Raw genomic sequence first — 17,728 nt, forward strand, 5'->3', positions numbered from 1 at the left:
GGCATAGAGATGTCATTTCACGTTTCCTTTGCTCTCCAGAATACCTGACATTCCCCTGCAAAGGTGGGGCTGGGCCTGTCATACATACTGCTCGATGGTGGCAAGGTGATTAAATGAGACATAGTTAGATTTCTAACCCAAGCCACTTTGTTGCTAGTTCATCAGCATTTCCAGGTATCCACAGCTTCATGCCCATCCGCAAAAGGCTTCAAAGGATTTTAAGGAAGACATTACAAGGGTGTAGAGAAAAAGATCACTAGTCCATTAGTTTAGTAAGAGATGGTCAAGTTCGAACTATGTTTTTGGATATTTTAAACAGGGAAATTTGGAAAGAAGTCTCCTTTGGGGCCATGAATACCCAGAGAAACCAAGTCTGAGGAGCTAGAAAGGAACTTCTTTGCTTGTCCCCTTTTACAATAATGCTTTCTTTGGATCTGAATGAATGACCAAATTTGAAAAATATCATGATATTTAACAATATTTAACAAAATATTGCATAATACTTTAAAAGGTTAAGTTTCTAAGTGAGGCTAACAGCTTTAGTAAGACATATTTTATAATATTAATATCGACAGAAGGACCCTATTTCAAAGCTTAACCAGTGTGCTCCAAATTGGAATGCAGGTCCAGCATGGACCTGCCATGATAGTAAATCTAAAAAAAAATTCACTTTGTGATGCTGCAAAACAAATGTTAATATAGAAATAATAACAACTAAACAAAATTATATAAGAAACAAACTAAAAATAAAACCTAAAAAACTAAACATTAGATATTTCTATGTGGTTTGCACTATGTCAAGAGCTGTATATTATCTTATTTAATCCTCACACAGCCCCATGAGACAGCCACTTTTCTTTATAATTGTGACTGGAAGGCTCTGTACTTGCTTAAATTCACAGGTAGTAAGTAATGGAGCTGAAAATTCCATTGGGATCTGCTTAATTCACCATTGTTAATTCTTTTTCCTTTACTCTTAGGGGACAAGTCATCTGCTGGGTCTTCTTTACAAGGGCTTAGCAAACTGTGAAAAATCCTGTGAGAGCTGTATGTATGATTAAAAAATTGTGATTTCACTATTGATTTCTAATTTTATTGCCTTGTAGTTAGAGAACTCAGTGTTTAATATTGATTGCTTGGTTGAAGCTTCTTTTATGGTCCAGAACATTGTCAATTTTTGTGAATTATCCATGTATGATTGAAAAGAATGTATTTATTTGTACCATGTGTTTGCTGGGTCAATATTGTTTATTTTGTTGTTCAAATTTTTTATCGCCTTACTTTTTTCATCCACTTTATCAATTTCTGACAGAGCTGTGTTAATATATTCCTTGATAATTGTTTGATCAATTTGCCCTCTCAATTCTACTTATTTTTCTTATACATTTGAGACTGTTGTGGTTGCATTTATACTGGACCAGAGTTTATATCTTTTCTGGTGAATGTTTATGTTAAGATTCTATTTTATCTTTAAAGATGACTTTTATTTCATTATGATTTGTCATTAATATTATTATGTAAATTTTCATTAGTATTTTCTTTCTTTTTAAAATTTTGCTTTACTAAACTTAAAAACAACACAAAATCCCAGATTTGTGTCTCTCTGTGGTTTCGGGGGTAGGCAGTATTGTTTGTTTAGTTTTTGGAGTTAAGTTACTTATAAATTTGTATGGAACAGCAAAAGGCCAAGGATCATCAAAACTTTTCAAAGGGAAAAAATTGGTGGAGGGGGTTTATCTAGCAGAAATCAAGATTTTTTAAAGCTATAAGAAATAATTTTGTGAATATATAGATAAAAAATAGATCAATAGATTTCATATACATTAAGCCTGAATTTCAGACAAAATATCAGTGAGGGAAAGGACAAGTATAATAATGGGTACTGGGACCACTGCATATGAAGAGTATATGGTCATCCCTCTGTAACCATGGGGGACTGGTCCCGGGATACTTTTCTCCTGGCCTAAGTATATCAAAACCTGCAAAGGCTCATGTCTCCTATCTCAACTGGTCTTTGGTGGGAAGTCAAATTATATTAGTCAAATTATATCTATCTATCTATTTATTTATTTATATTTTTAAAAAGTTCTTTAGTTGTTGATGGATGTTTATTTAATTTATTTTTATGAGATGCTGAGAATTGAACCCAGTGCCTTGTACGTGCTAGGCAAGCGCTCTACCACTGAGCTACAACCTCAGCCACAGTCAAATTATATTTATATTCTGTGCATGTATAAATATAAAACAACAAATCACATCATTATATATAACTATAATGCACCAATAAAAATATGGAAACAAAAATAACTAATAAAAAATGGTATTTCAATATAACTGATGCACATCTTCCTATATGTATTATATCTAGATTACTTATAATACCAAATACAATGTAAATGCTATGCAAATAGTTATTGTATTGTATTATTTAGGGAATAATGATAAGAAGACAATCTAAAAATGTTTAGACAGAGTTATCTCTCCTGAATATTTTGTTCCACAATTGGTCGGATTTATGAATGCAGATATAAGGGGCCAACTAGTATACTTAAATTCCTTCTCAAAATCTTACTAAAAATTGAAGCAGAAGTTCAAACCATGAACTTTTAGGGTATAAGAAAACATATGATGATCTTGAGTTAAAAAAATCTTAAAATGTGAGCAAAAATCTAAAATTATAAAGGAAAGACTTTCATTTGACTACAATAAAATTAAAAGTTTGTTCATCAAAACCCAGTAAGTGAAAAATACTTAGAAAAGGAGAGAAGATATTTGCAATACATGAATCTGACAAATAATTGTTACCTACACTATGTAAATAACTCCTTAGAAACTCAATAGCAAAATAGACAAAGTTTAAACTGGTACTTCACAGAAAACAGATCTCAAATGGCCAATCAGCATATAAAATGATTAATCCCATTAGTAATCAAACAATTGCACATTATAAAGCAAAATAAATGTTATGCCCATCAATTATTGAAAATTGAAAAAATCATTTTGTAACCAACTTTTAGTACCTTATGACACAGAGATTCCACTCCTAGATGGATAACCTAAGGAAATTCTAGTTTTTGTGCATCAGGAGACTTGTTTAAGACTTTTCATAGCAGAAATGTCTATATTAACAAAGATCAGAAATAACCCAAATACTACAGAATGGAAAAAATATATTTTGGTATAATTTTACCATCTATAATAATACATAGTTCTCTTTATCTTACTTATATATAGTATCTATAATACTCTCTCTATATACAGTATTATACTGTATACAGCAAGGATTCTGTAGCCCTGTGATTAGAGCCTCTGTCAGTGTGATGACTGTGTATCCTCTGAGGGCTGTGTTACTTTGTAATCTTGGGTTTCTGTGTGCATTTTAAAACCCCAACTGCCAACCTTTAGAACCTATATCTGGTCCCACACTCCCTTTACCACCATGGCAACAGCTTCCTCTTACGGCTCTGCCTATTAGTTCTGGTACTTGGGGGTTTCCTTTTCTTCTTTCACATTTAGCTTTGAATTTTACATTTTGTGAAGAATGTTATCAAGTATTTCTATGATTTTTTCAGTAGCGGGAAGCTTATCTGCATCAACAGTGGTATAAGAAGCTCCTTTCTGCCATCTGTATCCATTCTGCCTGTACCATGATTCAGTGCTTTGCCAAAACCATATTGCTTTGCCCAGGTTCAGCTGTTGTCTCTGCCAGCAGGCATGAATGGGTTCTTCATGAAATCCTTTTAGAATTCTCTTTTATAACTTTGTTCCTCTTGCTCAGAAAGGATATAGAAAAAATTTTACAATTTAGAAACATAATTATTTCTCCTTTTAGACCTAGATCTGTTATTTCCACACCAATTTGTATGACTTACTGTGATAAAGGCATTTTAAAAAATCTTTTCTTAGGGCAGCTATCCTGGTACATCTGAAGAATCATTTGCAGCTATTCTAAAAGACTGAATGTAGACTTGTGAAAGAGACCAAGAATGATAACAGAGGTATTCTGAAGCCATATGTGCAAAGCTAGAATTTAAGAATGCAGTCATAAATCTGAACATGTGGGCTTTTCTTTCCTTCCTTCCTTCCTTCCTTCCTTCCTTCCTTCCTTCCCACCAGGGATTGAACCCAGAGGCACTTAACCACTGAGCCACATCCTCAGCCTTTTTTCTATTTTTTATTTTGAAACGGGGTCTTGCTAAGTTGCTAAAGTCTTCACTAAGTTGCTGAGGTTGGCTTTGCACTTGAGATCCTCCCAAATGCTGGAACTACAGGTATGCACACCCATGCCTGGTTACTTTTAATTTTCTTTCCACTTTTCCCCCTGCTCCTTTTCCTCTTCTCCATTCTCCTTCTCATCTCTCAGTGCATTAAAATTTCTTAGAAAAAGCTATACCATACAATTTAGTCAGTCTGGGGAAACATTTTTGAAACATCTTAGAAAAATTCCATTTAGTGTGCCAAATTGTCAGAATCCTTCATTCATCTAGCCTGGTCTCTTACTTTTTTCTGTAATACATCTTTGTTGTTGTTATTGTTGTTAATGGAACCTAAAAGAATCTGCCTTATCTATCACCCATTACTTGAAATCCATACTAGAATGATCCAAACCAAAGGTTTGCGATCTTTGGTATACAAGGTTCATTTGCCTTGTACCATCTCTGATTTTAGTCTTTGGCCAAGGAAAACTAAAAAGGAAAATGTTCCAGATTGACTGTTTGTAGTTATACACTGCCTTATATTTGATACCTGCAGGCTGTTTCTTCATTTAAAACTCCAGATGAGGTATTCTCATGTTATCATCACAAATATAAGAAACAAAATTAACCAAAAGTCCAAGAAATAAAAGTAAAAATATAGCAAGGCACATGATAGTTAAATTTCTCAAAACCAATAACAAAAGGAAAACATAAAAGTAGTCCAAAGAAAATAAGAGGTAGGATCAAGTATAGTGACACAGAGATCTAGATACCAGAAGAGTTCTCATTGGAACAATGCAATTGACAAGACTGAAGCAGCATCTTTAAATGACTGAAGGAAAAGTAGTATAAACCTAGAATTCTGGTAAAAATAGTTTTTCCAAAATGAAGGCAAAATACAGATATTTTAGTCAGATTAGATGCAAAAAGGATTTATTATGAGCAGACTTACGTGACAAGAAATGCTAAAGAAAGTTCTTCAGATAAAAGGACAATAATACCTGGTGGAAATCTGAATCCATAACCAAGAATAAAGAACTTCAATCCTCCTGCCACAGCCTCCTGAGTTGCTGGAATTATAGACGTGTGCCACCACACCCAGCCACTGTAATTGTCACTTTAAACAAAATAATAATCTAATAGAAAGTTTAATATATTGAGAAAGTATTGTATATATGTGTAAATGTAACAATAATAACATAAGAACTGAAAGGTGAGAAATGGAAGTATGTGATTATTAGTTTCTCATATTCTGTGTGAAGTGGTATAATATCAACTGAAGGTAAACTGCAATAACATAAAGACATATACTATAAACACCAATGCAATCACTGAAATATTATAAGAGTAATACCTAATAAGAATGAAGAAAATCTAATGAAATCACAAAATCCAAGAAAAGACAAAAGACAAAGAGAACAAAGAACAAATGGGCCAGACACAGTGCTACTCACCTATAATCCCAGCTACGTGGGAGGCTGAGGCAGAAGAAAGACAGTTCAAGAGCAGCTCCAGCAACTTAATGAAATCCTGTCTCAAAATAAAAAAATAAAGAAAAAGCCTGGGGATGTAGCTCAGCTCAGTGGTAGAAACATTTCTGGATTCAATTCCCAGTACTATAAAGGAAAAGAAAAAATAACAAGATGAAAAACTTAAATTATATTGATTATTTCATAATGTAACTATCCTAATTAAAAAGCAAAGATTATGAAATTGGATAAAAAGAGACCCAACAATGTGTTGCTTACAAGAAGTATAAAGACACAGGAAGGTTAAAATTTAAAGAATGAAAAAATATTTATTGAATAGTACTCAGCAATTAAAATGATAAACTATGGGTTTACATTATGATGACTCTTGAAATAATTATGTTAAATGAAAAATGGCAGAAAAAAATAGAGTACACCCTCTATGTTTTCATTTATCTTATTCTAGGAAATTGAATCTAATGTATAGTGATATTAAATCAATGGTTCCCTAAGTTCCTGTGTGGGGGTGGGAAGGGGCAGAGAAAAAGATTACAAAGATATAGGAAGCAACTTTTGGGATGGTTGGATATACTCACATTATTTTTTCCTATTTCTATATTATTATTTTTCTAAGACACTTGAAGAAGCTATGTTTGCCATATCTTGAAATATAATCATGATTGTGCACAGGCCAAGATTTATGTGTATTTATAACATAAGTGAAAAATGAAAAGATATATACAATCCCATCTGTTATAACCCAAATTATTATCTTCAAATAAGCAAAAGAAAAAATACAATACAAAATTTCTTTCTGGGCATATTTGGCAATATCCATGGCAGTTTTCCTTTTCTAGAAGCAGGGGAGAGCAATTCCCTCCTGCATTTACCTGCATTTATCAAACATCTTTTATGTGACAGGCATTATTTTGGTAGAAACATATGTGTGTTAGCTCGTATAACCCACAAAACTTTTAAGGTTGTTAGAGTAACTGAAGTCTAGGTCAGTTAGTAACTTTATGACAGTAACCCAGCTAGAATTTGAGACCAGGTCACTATTTTTTACTATAAAATTCTTTTCTTTGTATCATTTATTTTTGATATTTTTTTAGCTATATATGGCACTAGGGTATGCACATTGTCTTGATTATTGTAATGGTTTTATGAGTGTATACATATGTCAAAAATTGCAAAATTTTATTCTTTAAAGAGATACCGTGTATCATGAGTCAATTGTGACTCAATAAAAGTATAAAAAACTCAGAACATTTTAATCCTCATATTCATGAGGAAATTGATGTTTAGAGGTAATTTTGCTTAGTGCTATACAGGAAAAAAATCCATATGCTTTACATATATTATTTTTTTACTCATCCCTGAATTAACAATTTAAGGTATGTATTATTTGTCTCAATTTACAGAAGAGAAAAATGAGCTTGATAGGATTTAAGTAACTAATTCATGATCACATAATTTGCTGTTAAACTAAGCTGTGACCCATATCTCTCTGATTCCAAAGCTTGCTTGTTACTATTCAGCATCCTGACATCTGTGGACTATAGCTAAGATCACTGAGTTAAGGAAGGAAGGAAGAGAAGGAGAACAGAAGACAGAGAGGATGAAAAGAAGGAAGGAAATCAACACTGAGCCTTGAGAATTCCCTCCAAAGAGACACATGTGGAATTACCCAGAGGAGCATGTCTGGATCCTCCACACACCAGCACCCAGTGAATGATGTTGATGTGTATATGACAGTCTTCTTGGTATTCCTCATGTTGGAAGTAATTTTCCCAGCCTAATTAGAACCCTAGCCTTTCCTTATCATTCTACAAAGTGGGCCAGTGAGAGTGAAGCCTTCTTAATTCAACCTTATAAAAGCAAATAATTTCTAAACTTCACTAATTAAAAATAACTGTTAACATTTATTTAATGCCAGATATTCTCTGAGAACTTTATATATATTGTCTTATTTAACACCCAAAATTCTTAAAAGGAACTTATTGAATATTTTCTTCCATTAAAACATGAGGAAACTGAAGCTTCATGAGATTAAGTTACTTTCCCAAGGTCTTCCAATAAGTCAGCAGAGAAACTAGAAATAACAATTTACGTATTTCGAGAATGCATTTATCCTCTATGCTAAATTACTTTGTAGTATTTCTCTACAAGAGTTTGTGGTGTTAAATAATTGAAAACATACCAGCAATAATTCATGACAATTCTTGGTGCTTGATCCCTACTAGTGAAGGTAACTTCGTGAACTACAACCCTTAACAGTCCATAGATGAGACTTCACAAACCAGAGGAAATACTGCAGGCTCTTTAGGAGGAGGAGATGTGTGACACTCACTTGATTAAGAACAGCCACCTTGGTGAGGGAAGGTGAAATGCCAGGGATACCTTGGGGATTACTGATTTTTATCAGGGTCAGGATGGATTAGGGGGACAGAGCAGATCGACATCATTCTATAAATGCTTAGAAAAAGATGTCAAAACTTCCCCCTGTTCTCTGAACACTTTTCTGAAGTGAACTGGTCCAGTTCCTCAGATTAGAGAATAATCAGGAGAACTCCTTTCTCCTCTCTCAGAAAGACAGAACCCATAGTTTCCCTTTTCTGTTGCTTCTAGAATTGTATTCAATTTACAGAATATTTAAAAAACCCAACCCCTCTACAATAATCAATTCTGTCTGTTATAATTTGGATCTGAAATGTTTCCCAAAAGCTCACATGTTAAAGGTTTGGTCACCAACTTGTGGTACTGTCAGGAGGTGGTGGATCTTTTAGGAGGTAAGGCCTAGAGGGAGGAAGTTAGGCCTTTGGGGGAAGTTAGGCCATTGTCCCTGAATAGCATATTGGGACCCTGGCTTCTTCCTTTCTCTTTGATCATAAAGTAAGCAGATTCTCCCCATTACATGCTGCACATCATAATGTTCTGCCTTTCCACAGACCCAAAAACAAGGGAACCAGCCAAACATGTACTGAAGCTTCTGCAGTCATGAGCCCAAATAAACCTTTCCTCCTTTTAATTAGTTTATCTCAAGTATTTGTCATAGCAGTAGAAATCTAACACCGTGGGTGATCATATATGTTTTTCACTTACTTATTTTTATTACTATTATTTTTATCATATATTGGGAGATAAGACAAAAATGCACATATTCTTCAGAACACTAGTGGTTAATTGCCAGATATGTGATGGGAAGGAGTCTTTTTTCAAACTTATATTTTGTTTAGATTTTGTCAGTAGGACTCATTTTCAAAGTAGATTGCACACATTTAAAACAGACAAATGAAGTGGCCTCTTGGTAATACAGATTGATCTTACATTTGTATTTATACCATTCATTTATGATGATGTAGTTGATCAATGTGGCTTCTGTGATGAACATAAATATTTGAAATTGGGCTTCAGTGATGCCTCCAGAGACAGTCACTTCAGCATCTCATGAAATGAGAAGCAAACCTTGGTAGGATATTGGCAGCACCAATGCAAAATGCCATGTGAGGCAGCGTAGAATTGACAGATAGGGCTGAATGATCCTAAGAGAAGAATGGTTCCTGAGGCTGGAGAATGGAGAAAAACCTCCAGGGATTGGGACTGGAATCAATCTTGGAGGTAAATAAGGGTTTGTTAGTGAAAGAGAGAGATATAGGAGATGGAAGTCCACCTGAACCATCTGTCCTTCTGTGCCCATTTAGAATTTGTCTCTGATGTGGATGGAGCTTTGGCACTTTGTGTTGGCTGAGCAAAAATCTGTGTATATACAAATGTCTCCTTTGCTGACCCAGTGCTTCTTCAGGTTAGGTCTATATCTCACTTATCTGGGTTCAATGTCGTCTTCTCTCTTCTCATAGCAGTCAGTGCATGTTTATTTGATGCATAAGGTTCCAGATGAGGGAGAGAGGCACAAGGTGTGGAGCAAGAGTTCATCTCTCCCCAGTTTCAAAAGAATCGCTAATTCAGGCCCTGCTCCATAATTCCTAAGCTAAGAAACAATTCCTCAGTGCTGCACTGTGAAGGTCCCAGGGGCTCAACAGGATGCTTGGTTTTGTTTTGGGCCAGCTTGAAAAATAAACAACACAAAGGCACAAACCTCCTGCTTAGACTATCTGCACAGGTACTTGGAAGTACATATTTTTATCAATTGATGTGCTGATGCTCTTTCTCTTTTAGCAGTTTCTTTCATAATCATCCCAGAACCTTCATTAGGCACTTTGCTTTTAACTCTCAAGTTACTACCATATCTCATGTGATTCCAAATGAACTCACCTAGTATCGCAGTGCCAGATACTGGGCTAGGTACTACAGAATCTCAGCATCCATGAGCTAGGGGTTGAAGGCTCATAAGCAGGGAGGAAGGTATAAAGTCAGACATAGTTGGTTTAACTACAATAGGGGAACTGCAAGAAGACAGCGTGGTTAATTGTCAAGTGAATTATGCTGACAAGCGATGCTCTGGGGTTTCAAAGGAGGAAGGTGAGAGTTGTCAGGGAAGGATTTACAGAGAATGTGAAGATGAATTTGGAGGATGGGAAGGCTTTATACCACCCTAAAGTAAGTCAGAGAGTGCACTAGGCAAACTGAGCAAAGGCTTAGAGAAGGGATGCACATTCCATGTTCATCATGCCATCTGGTTTGACAGGAGGGGAATTTTTTCTTATAGAGATGTGTGTGTGTGTGTGTGTGTGTGTGTGTGTGTGTACACTAGCAGCAATAAAGTGGTGACAATGAACATTTATTGAACACATAATCCTTGTCAACACTGAGCTAAGCACACAATAGTTATGATCTCTATGAATTCTCACAAAACCTATGACATAATCAGGGCTCTGCTAGCCTCTATAGTGGTTTGGGGGAATGAGAAAATGATGACTCCTGGGACAAACACATCTCAGGGGTACATGAATTGGAGTGACTGAGAAAATTTGAGCCATGCATCACTCCCCAACTGCACCCGGTGGTGGAAACACCATGACATGACATTTATCAAGTGGAGACTATGGACCAGGCTCTGAGTTTGTGATTCACATACGCATGGACATTTTTTACTCCTCTTAAATACCCCATGGCATATGTATTGTCCATTTCCCTATTCCTTGCAATTCCATTTTGGAGAGATGAGGGTAAAGCAAGTTGGAGCTAAGCTTTGACTGCTAGGAATGGAAAGTAGACTTTATTTGATAGGCTTATAAGACTTTTACTCCTATAAATCAGTGAATTCCTGGCAAAGCCTTCCTAATTTGCCCTGGTCTCCCACTCCTAGCTCAGGATAGGTTCCATATCAGGTACTTACCTCACACCCAGAGCATATTTATGGCCTTCATCTTGCTCTTTCCATTTGGAGGTCACCCTCCAGCCTCTTGCTTCTTATAATCACTGGCTTCTATGGACATGCCCCTTAAGGAATGGAACAAGGAGGTCTCTGGTCACTGTACACATGAGGAACTTTGAGTTCCTCAAAGGCAGGACAGTTTCTCTTGTCTGAGCCCACATATCACTAAGCATATATCTTTGAATTTGCTAGCAGTTGTGTGAAACTTTCCCAAGGACCACACCCCACCCCCCCTTTTACTCAAAGCAGTCTACCTTGCTGGCCTACCTGGCTTCTGGCACTTTGTGTCTCTACCCTAATAAGTTCTATCCATAGCAGAGCCTAGCCTTCAACCCTCCTTACCTGTACCCCTGTGATGCCCATTTCTGCTGTTTCTTGACTGCCATTGATCTGCTGTTCCTGGCTTGCCGGCTTTTAGATTCTGTGCATGATGGTTCTTTAGTTCCTTGGTTTGAATTGGGTATCAATTGAGTTGGGTATCAACTGTTTTGAGTTTGAGTTGGGTATCAACTGAACTCTACTCATTCAGGCATAAGTGATGAGATTTTGGCTCCTCTCTTCCATGCTTACTTGTACAAGAAAAGCCTTAGCATTTCTTGCTCCTAAACAGGATTATTGTTCTAGCTGGTCTGTACCTGCATGGCCATGCTTGGGATTACAGTACTGAAATATCTTTATTGGCTCATAAATGGCCATTGCTCCAAGCTCTTCAAGGCTCCTCTGCCACTAGCCTGCTCTGATCTGGCTGCTGAGATCACCTGAACTTTCTCCAAATCCAGCAACTCATGTATTAATGCTTAGCATATCAGGAGACCACAAGTCCTGCCTTAGCCATAAGACTCTATCAGTTCTGATTGGGCTAAACAAATTGTTCAATATTTTGAATTTCACTCTTGTCTCTAGGTCAACAAAAGCCCAGACTTCCTTTTAATTAACCACCTTCATTGAAATAGAATGAACATTTTCATATATTCCTCTAATGAGGAACCATCATTAGTTCCAAATGATGGGAACCATCCATCATTTATTAAGCTCTAATTCTGTATCAGGTACTTTGCTGAGCACTATACCCGAAACACTTTAACTTATGCACAAGTTTTTGTGAGGTTTATAATAATATTTCACCTATTTTGTACTTGAGGAAATAAAAAAGCTCATAGATCTTGCTCCATACTAGGAAGTAGCAAAATTGACATTTGAACCCAGGCCTTTCAGGCTAGCAAGCCCATATGCTGGACCTTGAAGATCATCCCCATTTCAGCCATTTTCTGTTCCTTCAAACTCGGGTGACCTCAAGGAATGCCTTTTCCAGTCACATTATTTCCCTAGTAGACATCTTTGAGTTCTGCTAAGTACACCCTGGATTGATGGAACTCTTTAGATCACATCTCATGACGGTTTTGAGCTTTGGCTGAGTAGCAACTTATCTGAGTAACATAATTACATCCATTTGGAGCACCTATTTGTAGCAGATTATTTAACATAGCATCCAATAAATCATGCCTTCTTACGTCTGTACCTCTTTGCAAACTTGGCTGCTTAACCCATCCAGAGCTGGGTTTTATTTCCCTACCCTTGAGTCTGGACTTAACCTGTGACTTGATTTTATCAAGAGAACATAGTGAAGTGATGTTCTGAAACCTTCCAGCCCAGGCCTTAAAAGATCTTATAACTTCTGCTTTTGCTCTCAAAAGCCAGCCACTACATAAAGAAATCTAGGCAATTCTGCTTCAGAGAAGTTATCTGGCAAGGGAGGCCACCTAGAGAATTAGGCACCCAGCCTCTGCCAACACCAAGCTCCCAGACAAGTAACAATGTGCCCTTAGTCTTCTCTTGCTTACTTAATCATCTCAGTTGACTCCAAGTGTGGTAAACACACACCATCTACACTGAACCTGTCCAACTCACAGAATCAGGAGCAAAGTAAGAGTTTGGGGTGTTGTGTGATATAGTATATACAAAGAGAGAGGTAAACTTTATTAAAAGTTAAGATCTAAAAAATAATTTATAATTGTCAATAACCTTTTAGATTACAGATTGACTTAACAACAATTTGATTCTTTGTTCTTGACTGAGGGTTAAACAATTTGTTGCACAGAGAAATGTTATGAATTCAAAGGAAATCAAAGGAAACCCTTCATCTAAAGAAATTATTATTGAAATAAACTTTGGTAGCCAACATCTTCCCAAAGTCAGCAAGTAAGCAGAATAAAGAATGTCCTTGAGAAAAATATACAAATGATTTTTTATCTAGACATTTCTTTGAAAATTGCATGAGTTTTTTACTCTCTTAATTATGTCTAGGGAACAAAGTCAGAGGAACACAGAGATGGGTGGTGAGCAGGTTACAAGATGAAAATGTAAATGTAAATCCCACAAAATAGGCACTATTTCCTATTAACTTCCTTTCAAAAAGTATTTGGAAACATTATAGATAATCATATATGTCTACATATGTGTGTGGAGATATATATATATATATATATATATATATATATATAGTCATGAAGAGCAAAGTGAGTCCCTCCTGGGAAAAGCTCAAATGCTGAAGATGATTTCATATCATATACATATCATATACATATACCCCTATATTTAAATTTAGCAAGAACTTATCAAGTGGTAAGCATGCTCCAAAGCATGTCTGTCTTCTACACAGCATTAAAATAATAGTGAACCTCAATGTTCTTCAGAACTCCTAAAGAGTTCTAATATTTTATGACTTTGATTTCTGGCATGCCAGTTTTTTTATGGTCTCCATATATATGAGTAAATGAAGAAATGAATGAATGTCTGACTGAAGAAGCTGAAGGAAAGAGGCCTAAAGGAAGGCGAATGAGAAGAATCACGGTTGGGGGGATGGGGAGGGTGAATCTAAAGACAAAGTGATTCATCTCAGGGCATGGACATTGACTGAAACTTCCTCAGTTAGAAAAGTCGTTCTCTACCAGGAAGAGGCTTCCATATCTTAGAGATTTCTCAGGCTTGGAGGCAAACTGAGTTCAGATGAATACATGGGTGAGTGAAAATGAAGCATGACTGTTAGTTGTCCTAGTAGTGTATGGCGTCCAGACAATCCTGCTAAATGCAGTCCTGGCCTCTGTCCTAGACAGATTTTACCCTTGTGGTTGTATGTCCAGTCATAGTCAGTGGACAGGAACAGGAACAAAGAGATGGGAAGTGAGTATCTGCAAAAGACCCAGGAACATTCTTGGCATAAAGTGTTGAAGCATCTGGGATATTTAGTCTTTAAATAAGAATTACAGGGAATTAATAATCATCTTCAGTGTTTGAGCCATTCACAGGAGGAAGGGACTCACTTTGCTCTTCATGACTCCAGAAGAAGGCCACCAAGCAGAAGTTCTATGTCTGTAGGATATACAGTGATTCTGAATAAAAGCTCTTTGTGGAGTAGTGGCTCAAGATCCCAGGGAGACTCAGTTCTGGAGATTTCTTTCAGTTACTGTAGGACTTAAAGAAGTGTGGCTTTAGAGTAGGTCAAAGGATAGAGATGTGAGTGGGGTTGGAAGATATCTTGACCATGGGTATTCAGAGAAGGAATTTTGGAGCAGGATGGCCTGGGTTAGACTCCCAGCTTTAGAATTTACTATTTTGGGCAAATTACTTAGCCTCTCCATGACTCAGTTTTCTTATCCATAAGATGGGAATAGTAATAGTAGCCACCACTTGGGGATTGTTTGAGGATTAAATGAGCTAACTCTTAGGGCAGTGTTGGTAGATGGAGAGTGCTCTAAAAGTGTTAGTTGTGATTCTATCACTCCTACAAGAAGGACAGGAATCGTCAGCTTGGCAGTCAGGTTGCCCTCTCTCCTTCATGAGGACATGGTGCGTCACAGGACACACAACTCTTTCACATGGAGCAACTGATGTACTATTGGTAGGGTGGATATTGCAATCTCCAGATGAGAAGACAGTGACTTAGCAAGTGAAGTGGAAAAGACTCTTGGCCTGAGCTTGAGTCTTGACCAAGTCTAGCAGTCATTTGCCTGCACTAAATTGCCCCTTTGGCAATTTAGCTGGGCAACCATAACCTAAGGATGATTCTGAATAAATGAGTATATTTGGCTTTCAAAAGCATAGCTATCTTGCCAGGTGTGTGCATACCCGTGATCCCAGTGGCTCAGGAGGTTGAGACAGGAGGATCATGAATTCAAAGCCAGCCTCAGCAACTTAGTGAGGCACTAAGCAACCCAGTGAGACCCTGTCTCTGAATAAAATACAAAAAAGGGTTGGGGGTGTGGCTCAGTGGTTAAGCACCACTAAGGTTTTTTTTTTTTTTTTAAAGCATAGCCATCTTGCTCTCCATGCTAAATCTGAGGAACAATATATCTGTGAATTATATTTCCATATTTTCTCTTTAAAAGTAAATAGTTGGGGATGGGAATGTAGCTTAGTGGTAGAACACATGCTTAGCATATGCAAAGCTCTGGGTTCAACCCCCATTATCAATAAACAAAAGGAAAAGAAAATAATTAAACTGATAAAGGAGGTTACTTCTGGTTCACAAATTTTCTTTTTGCTATAAAATTTTCATGCTATGTCCTTCAGCTGTGATGATTGAAAGTCAAATTATGAGCCTCAGGGCAAATGCAATATGAGTTTTCAAAGAGCCTTCCTGAAATTATAACCAGTTTCCCCATATTAACCTCCATGGATTTATCTCAGTGCAAGAGTTGATCATACAAAACAGGTGATGAAGTGATAAATATGTTTCCAGGTTTTTCACTTGCAGATTTAATGAGGTCAGAGCCACAGATGCCAGGAAAGATGCTCAGTTCCTGTGACATTCCAGCCCCTGGTATTCTACCTGAACTGAGGAGCCTTGAGGGTGGCAGGCACTTCAGAGGAGAGAGCCTTCCCATCACCCAGTGAAAAAGTAGGCCCCAAACACCAGGACTACTGATCCTTAGAAGATTCCATTTTTTCTATAATGTGATTACATTAGATAATATATGTAAAGCATTGGAAAGTGTCTGACCCATGGTCACTTCTTAGGAAAGGCTTTAAAATAAAAGTTATACAGAAAAGCCAAGAATAGTCATTTGGTTGATTTTACCACCTTTAAAGCTTTTCCAGGGAGTTTTGCTTCCTTTGTATTATTTACCCAAATTCCATTTAATAATCAATTATGGTATTTATTCCTTGAAATTCCAAGAACTGTAAACAAAAATCAGTCACCTTTCATATGCTTTATTTTAAACTAACATTTTACTAAGGACATAGTAAGAATGAAACAAATGTAATAATTGGTTTCAAAATGCTCAAATCAGAAAGAGTTAACAGAGGTAGTGGGATACCATTTCTATGTATTTAATTATTCTGAATTCCTACTTCTTCTTCATCTTTTTAATCCTATAGCTTATTCTCTGTTCAAACTAGATCTTGAGGCATTCTTTTTTGTGTGTGTGCCTCTGGGAAGGGTTGTTATGGGAGAATACAGAAAGATATAAGTCAAGCCCTGGCTTTTGAGTTTCTAAATATGTTTGAAAACTCGAGGAGCAGACAGTAGTTTGAAAGAACGTTTTTGGATTTGAAGAGCATAGGAATTTAGATTCCCAAAGTCTTTGCTTTGAAAGAATTAGATCAATCAGAAGTGTGTTTTTCCTCCTGTTTCATAACAGGTAAAGATTTTCTGGGCTGATGGCAGAGAGCTAGAAAGGAAACAATAGAAATAAGTCGGGGTGCTGTTCCCCTACTACAGGTCCCCTGACACTCAGAACTGAGTGCTCAGAGAGAATGTGAGGATGTGTAGGGAATTGAGAGCTTATCCTGGCAGATTGGGGACAACCTTGAGTAGAAAGTATATCTGTCCTTAACTTTCTAGAGATGGTATGTGGAACATCTAGGATAGATAGCTTTGAGAAAACATTTTAGAGCTCAGCTTTGCATGGAGAATAGGAAGTGATTCCCATGCACCAAAGAAAAAAAGAGAACTCAAGATAGTATTGAAATTTGAGAGGAAGATCATGGGGCTAAGACCACTATAGATATATAATAGAAAGCCAGAGGAAATGGGCAGCATCTCGTCATTCCAGCATGAATTAATAATGACAACCAAAGGGTAATTGCCCCATCTATACCTTTCCCACCCCTGATTATGCCATAACACCAAGAACCAAGAGCCCAAATTCAAGTTGGGGAAGGTGTAGGGACTGGGAGTAAGCTTGAGTTGGTTAAAAAGATCTTAACTGTCCTAAATGGTGTCACTTAGAGTGACTGAGTTTATTATTTGGGAGGTCAAATGGAAATTAAGTCCATTTATTTAGTAATAAAGGAAAGGTTCTGTGTGTGTGTGCGTGCGCATGTGTGTGTGCATGCGCACACGCACACACACAATTAAATTGCAGGCTGAGACACTTACCTATCACACAGGTCATTCAAGTTCAGTGTGACATGGGCCATGATGGGAAAAGGACAGAGCCTTCCAGAGCTCATAAGAGGTCACCTGATCCAGTCTGGAGTGGGAGAGTATATCAGGAAAGGCTTTCAGAGAAAGCAATGCTTGAAGGAAAAACTAAAGGAGTGAGATGCCAGGAAAGGGTATTCCATACCAAGAAAATGGTCACACAAAGGTGCAAAGTGTGAAACCTACTATTTTGTGGGGAGGGGAAAATGTAGCTGAAGAGTGATAGTTAAAGTTACATGTACTGGAGACAGGAGGGGACCAGGTTATGAAAGTCTTGCATATTATGTTCTTTTGGGGAGAA

At 36.9% G+C, this 17,728-nt stretch overlaps 1 protein-coding gene across 1 annotated transcript in view; it reads right to left on the reverse strand.

The window, feature by feature from the left end:
• Trpc7 (transient receptor potential cation channel subfamily C member 7) overlaps positions 1–17,423 on the reverse strand; it is a 181,654-nt gene extending 164,231 nt beyond the window's left edge. The window contains exon 1 of the mRNA XM_076857627.1: positions 17,383–17,423. Coding sequence (XP_076713742.1) covers positions 17,383–17,423 — 41 coding nt within the window. The remainder of the gene's footprint in view (positions 1–17,382) is intronic.
• Between the last annotated feature and the right edge of the window lie 305 nt (positions 17,424–17,728).

This window comes from Callospermophilus lateralis, chromosome 5, assembly GCF_048772815.1.
Source record: "Callospermophilus lateralis isolate mCalLat2 chromosome 5, mCalLat2.hap1, whole genome shotgun sequence".
Taxonomy (NCBI): Eukaryota; Metazoa; Chordata; class Mammalia; order Rodentia; family Sciuridae; genus Callospermophilus; species Callospermophilus lateralis.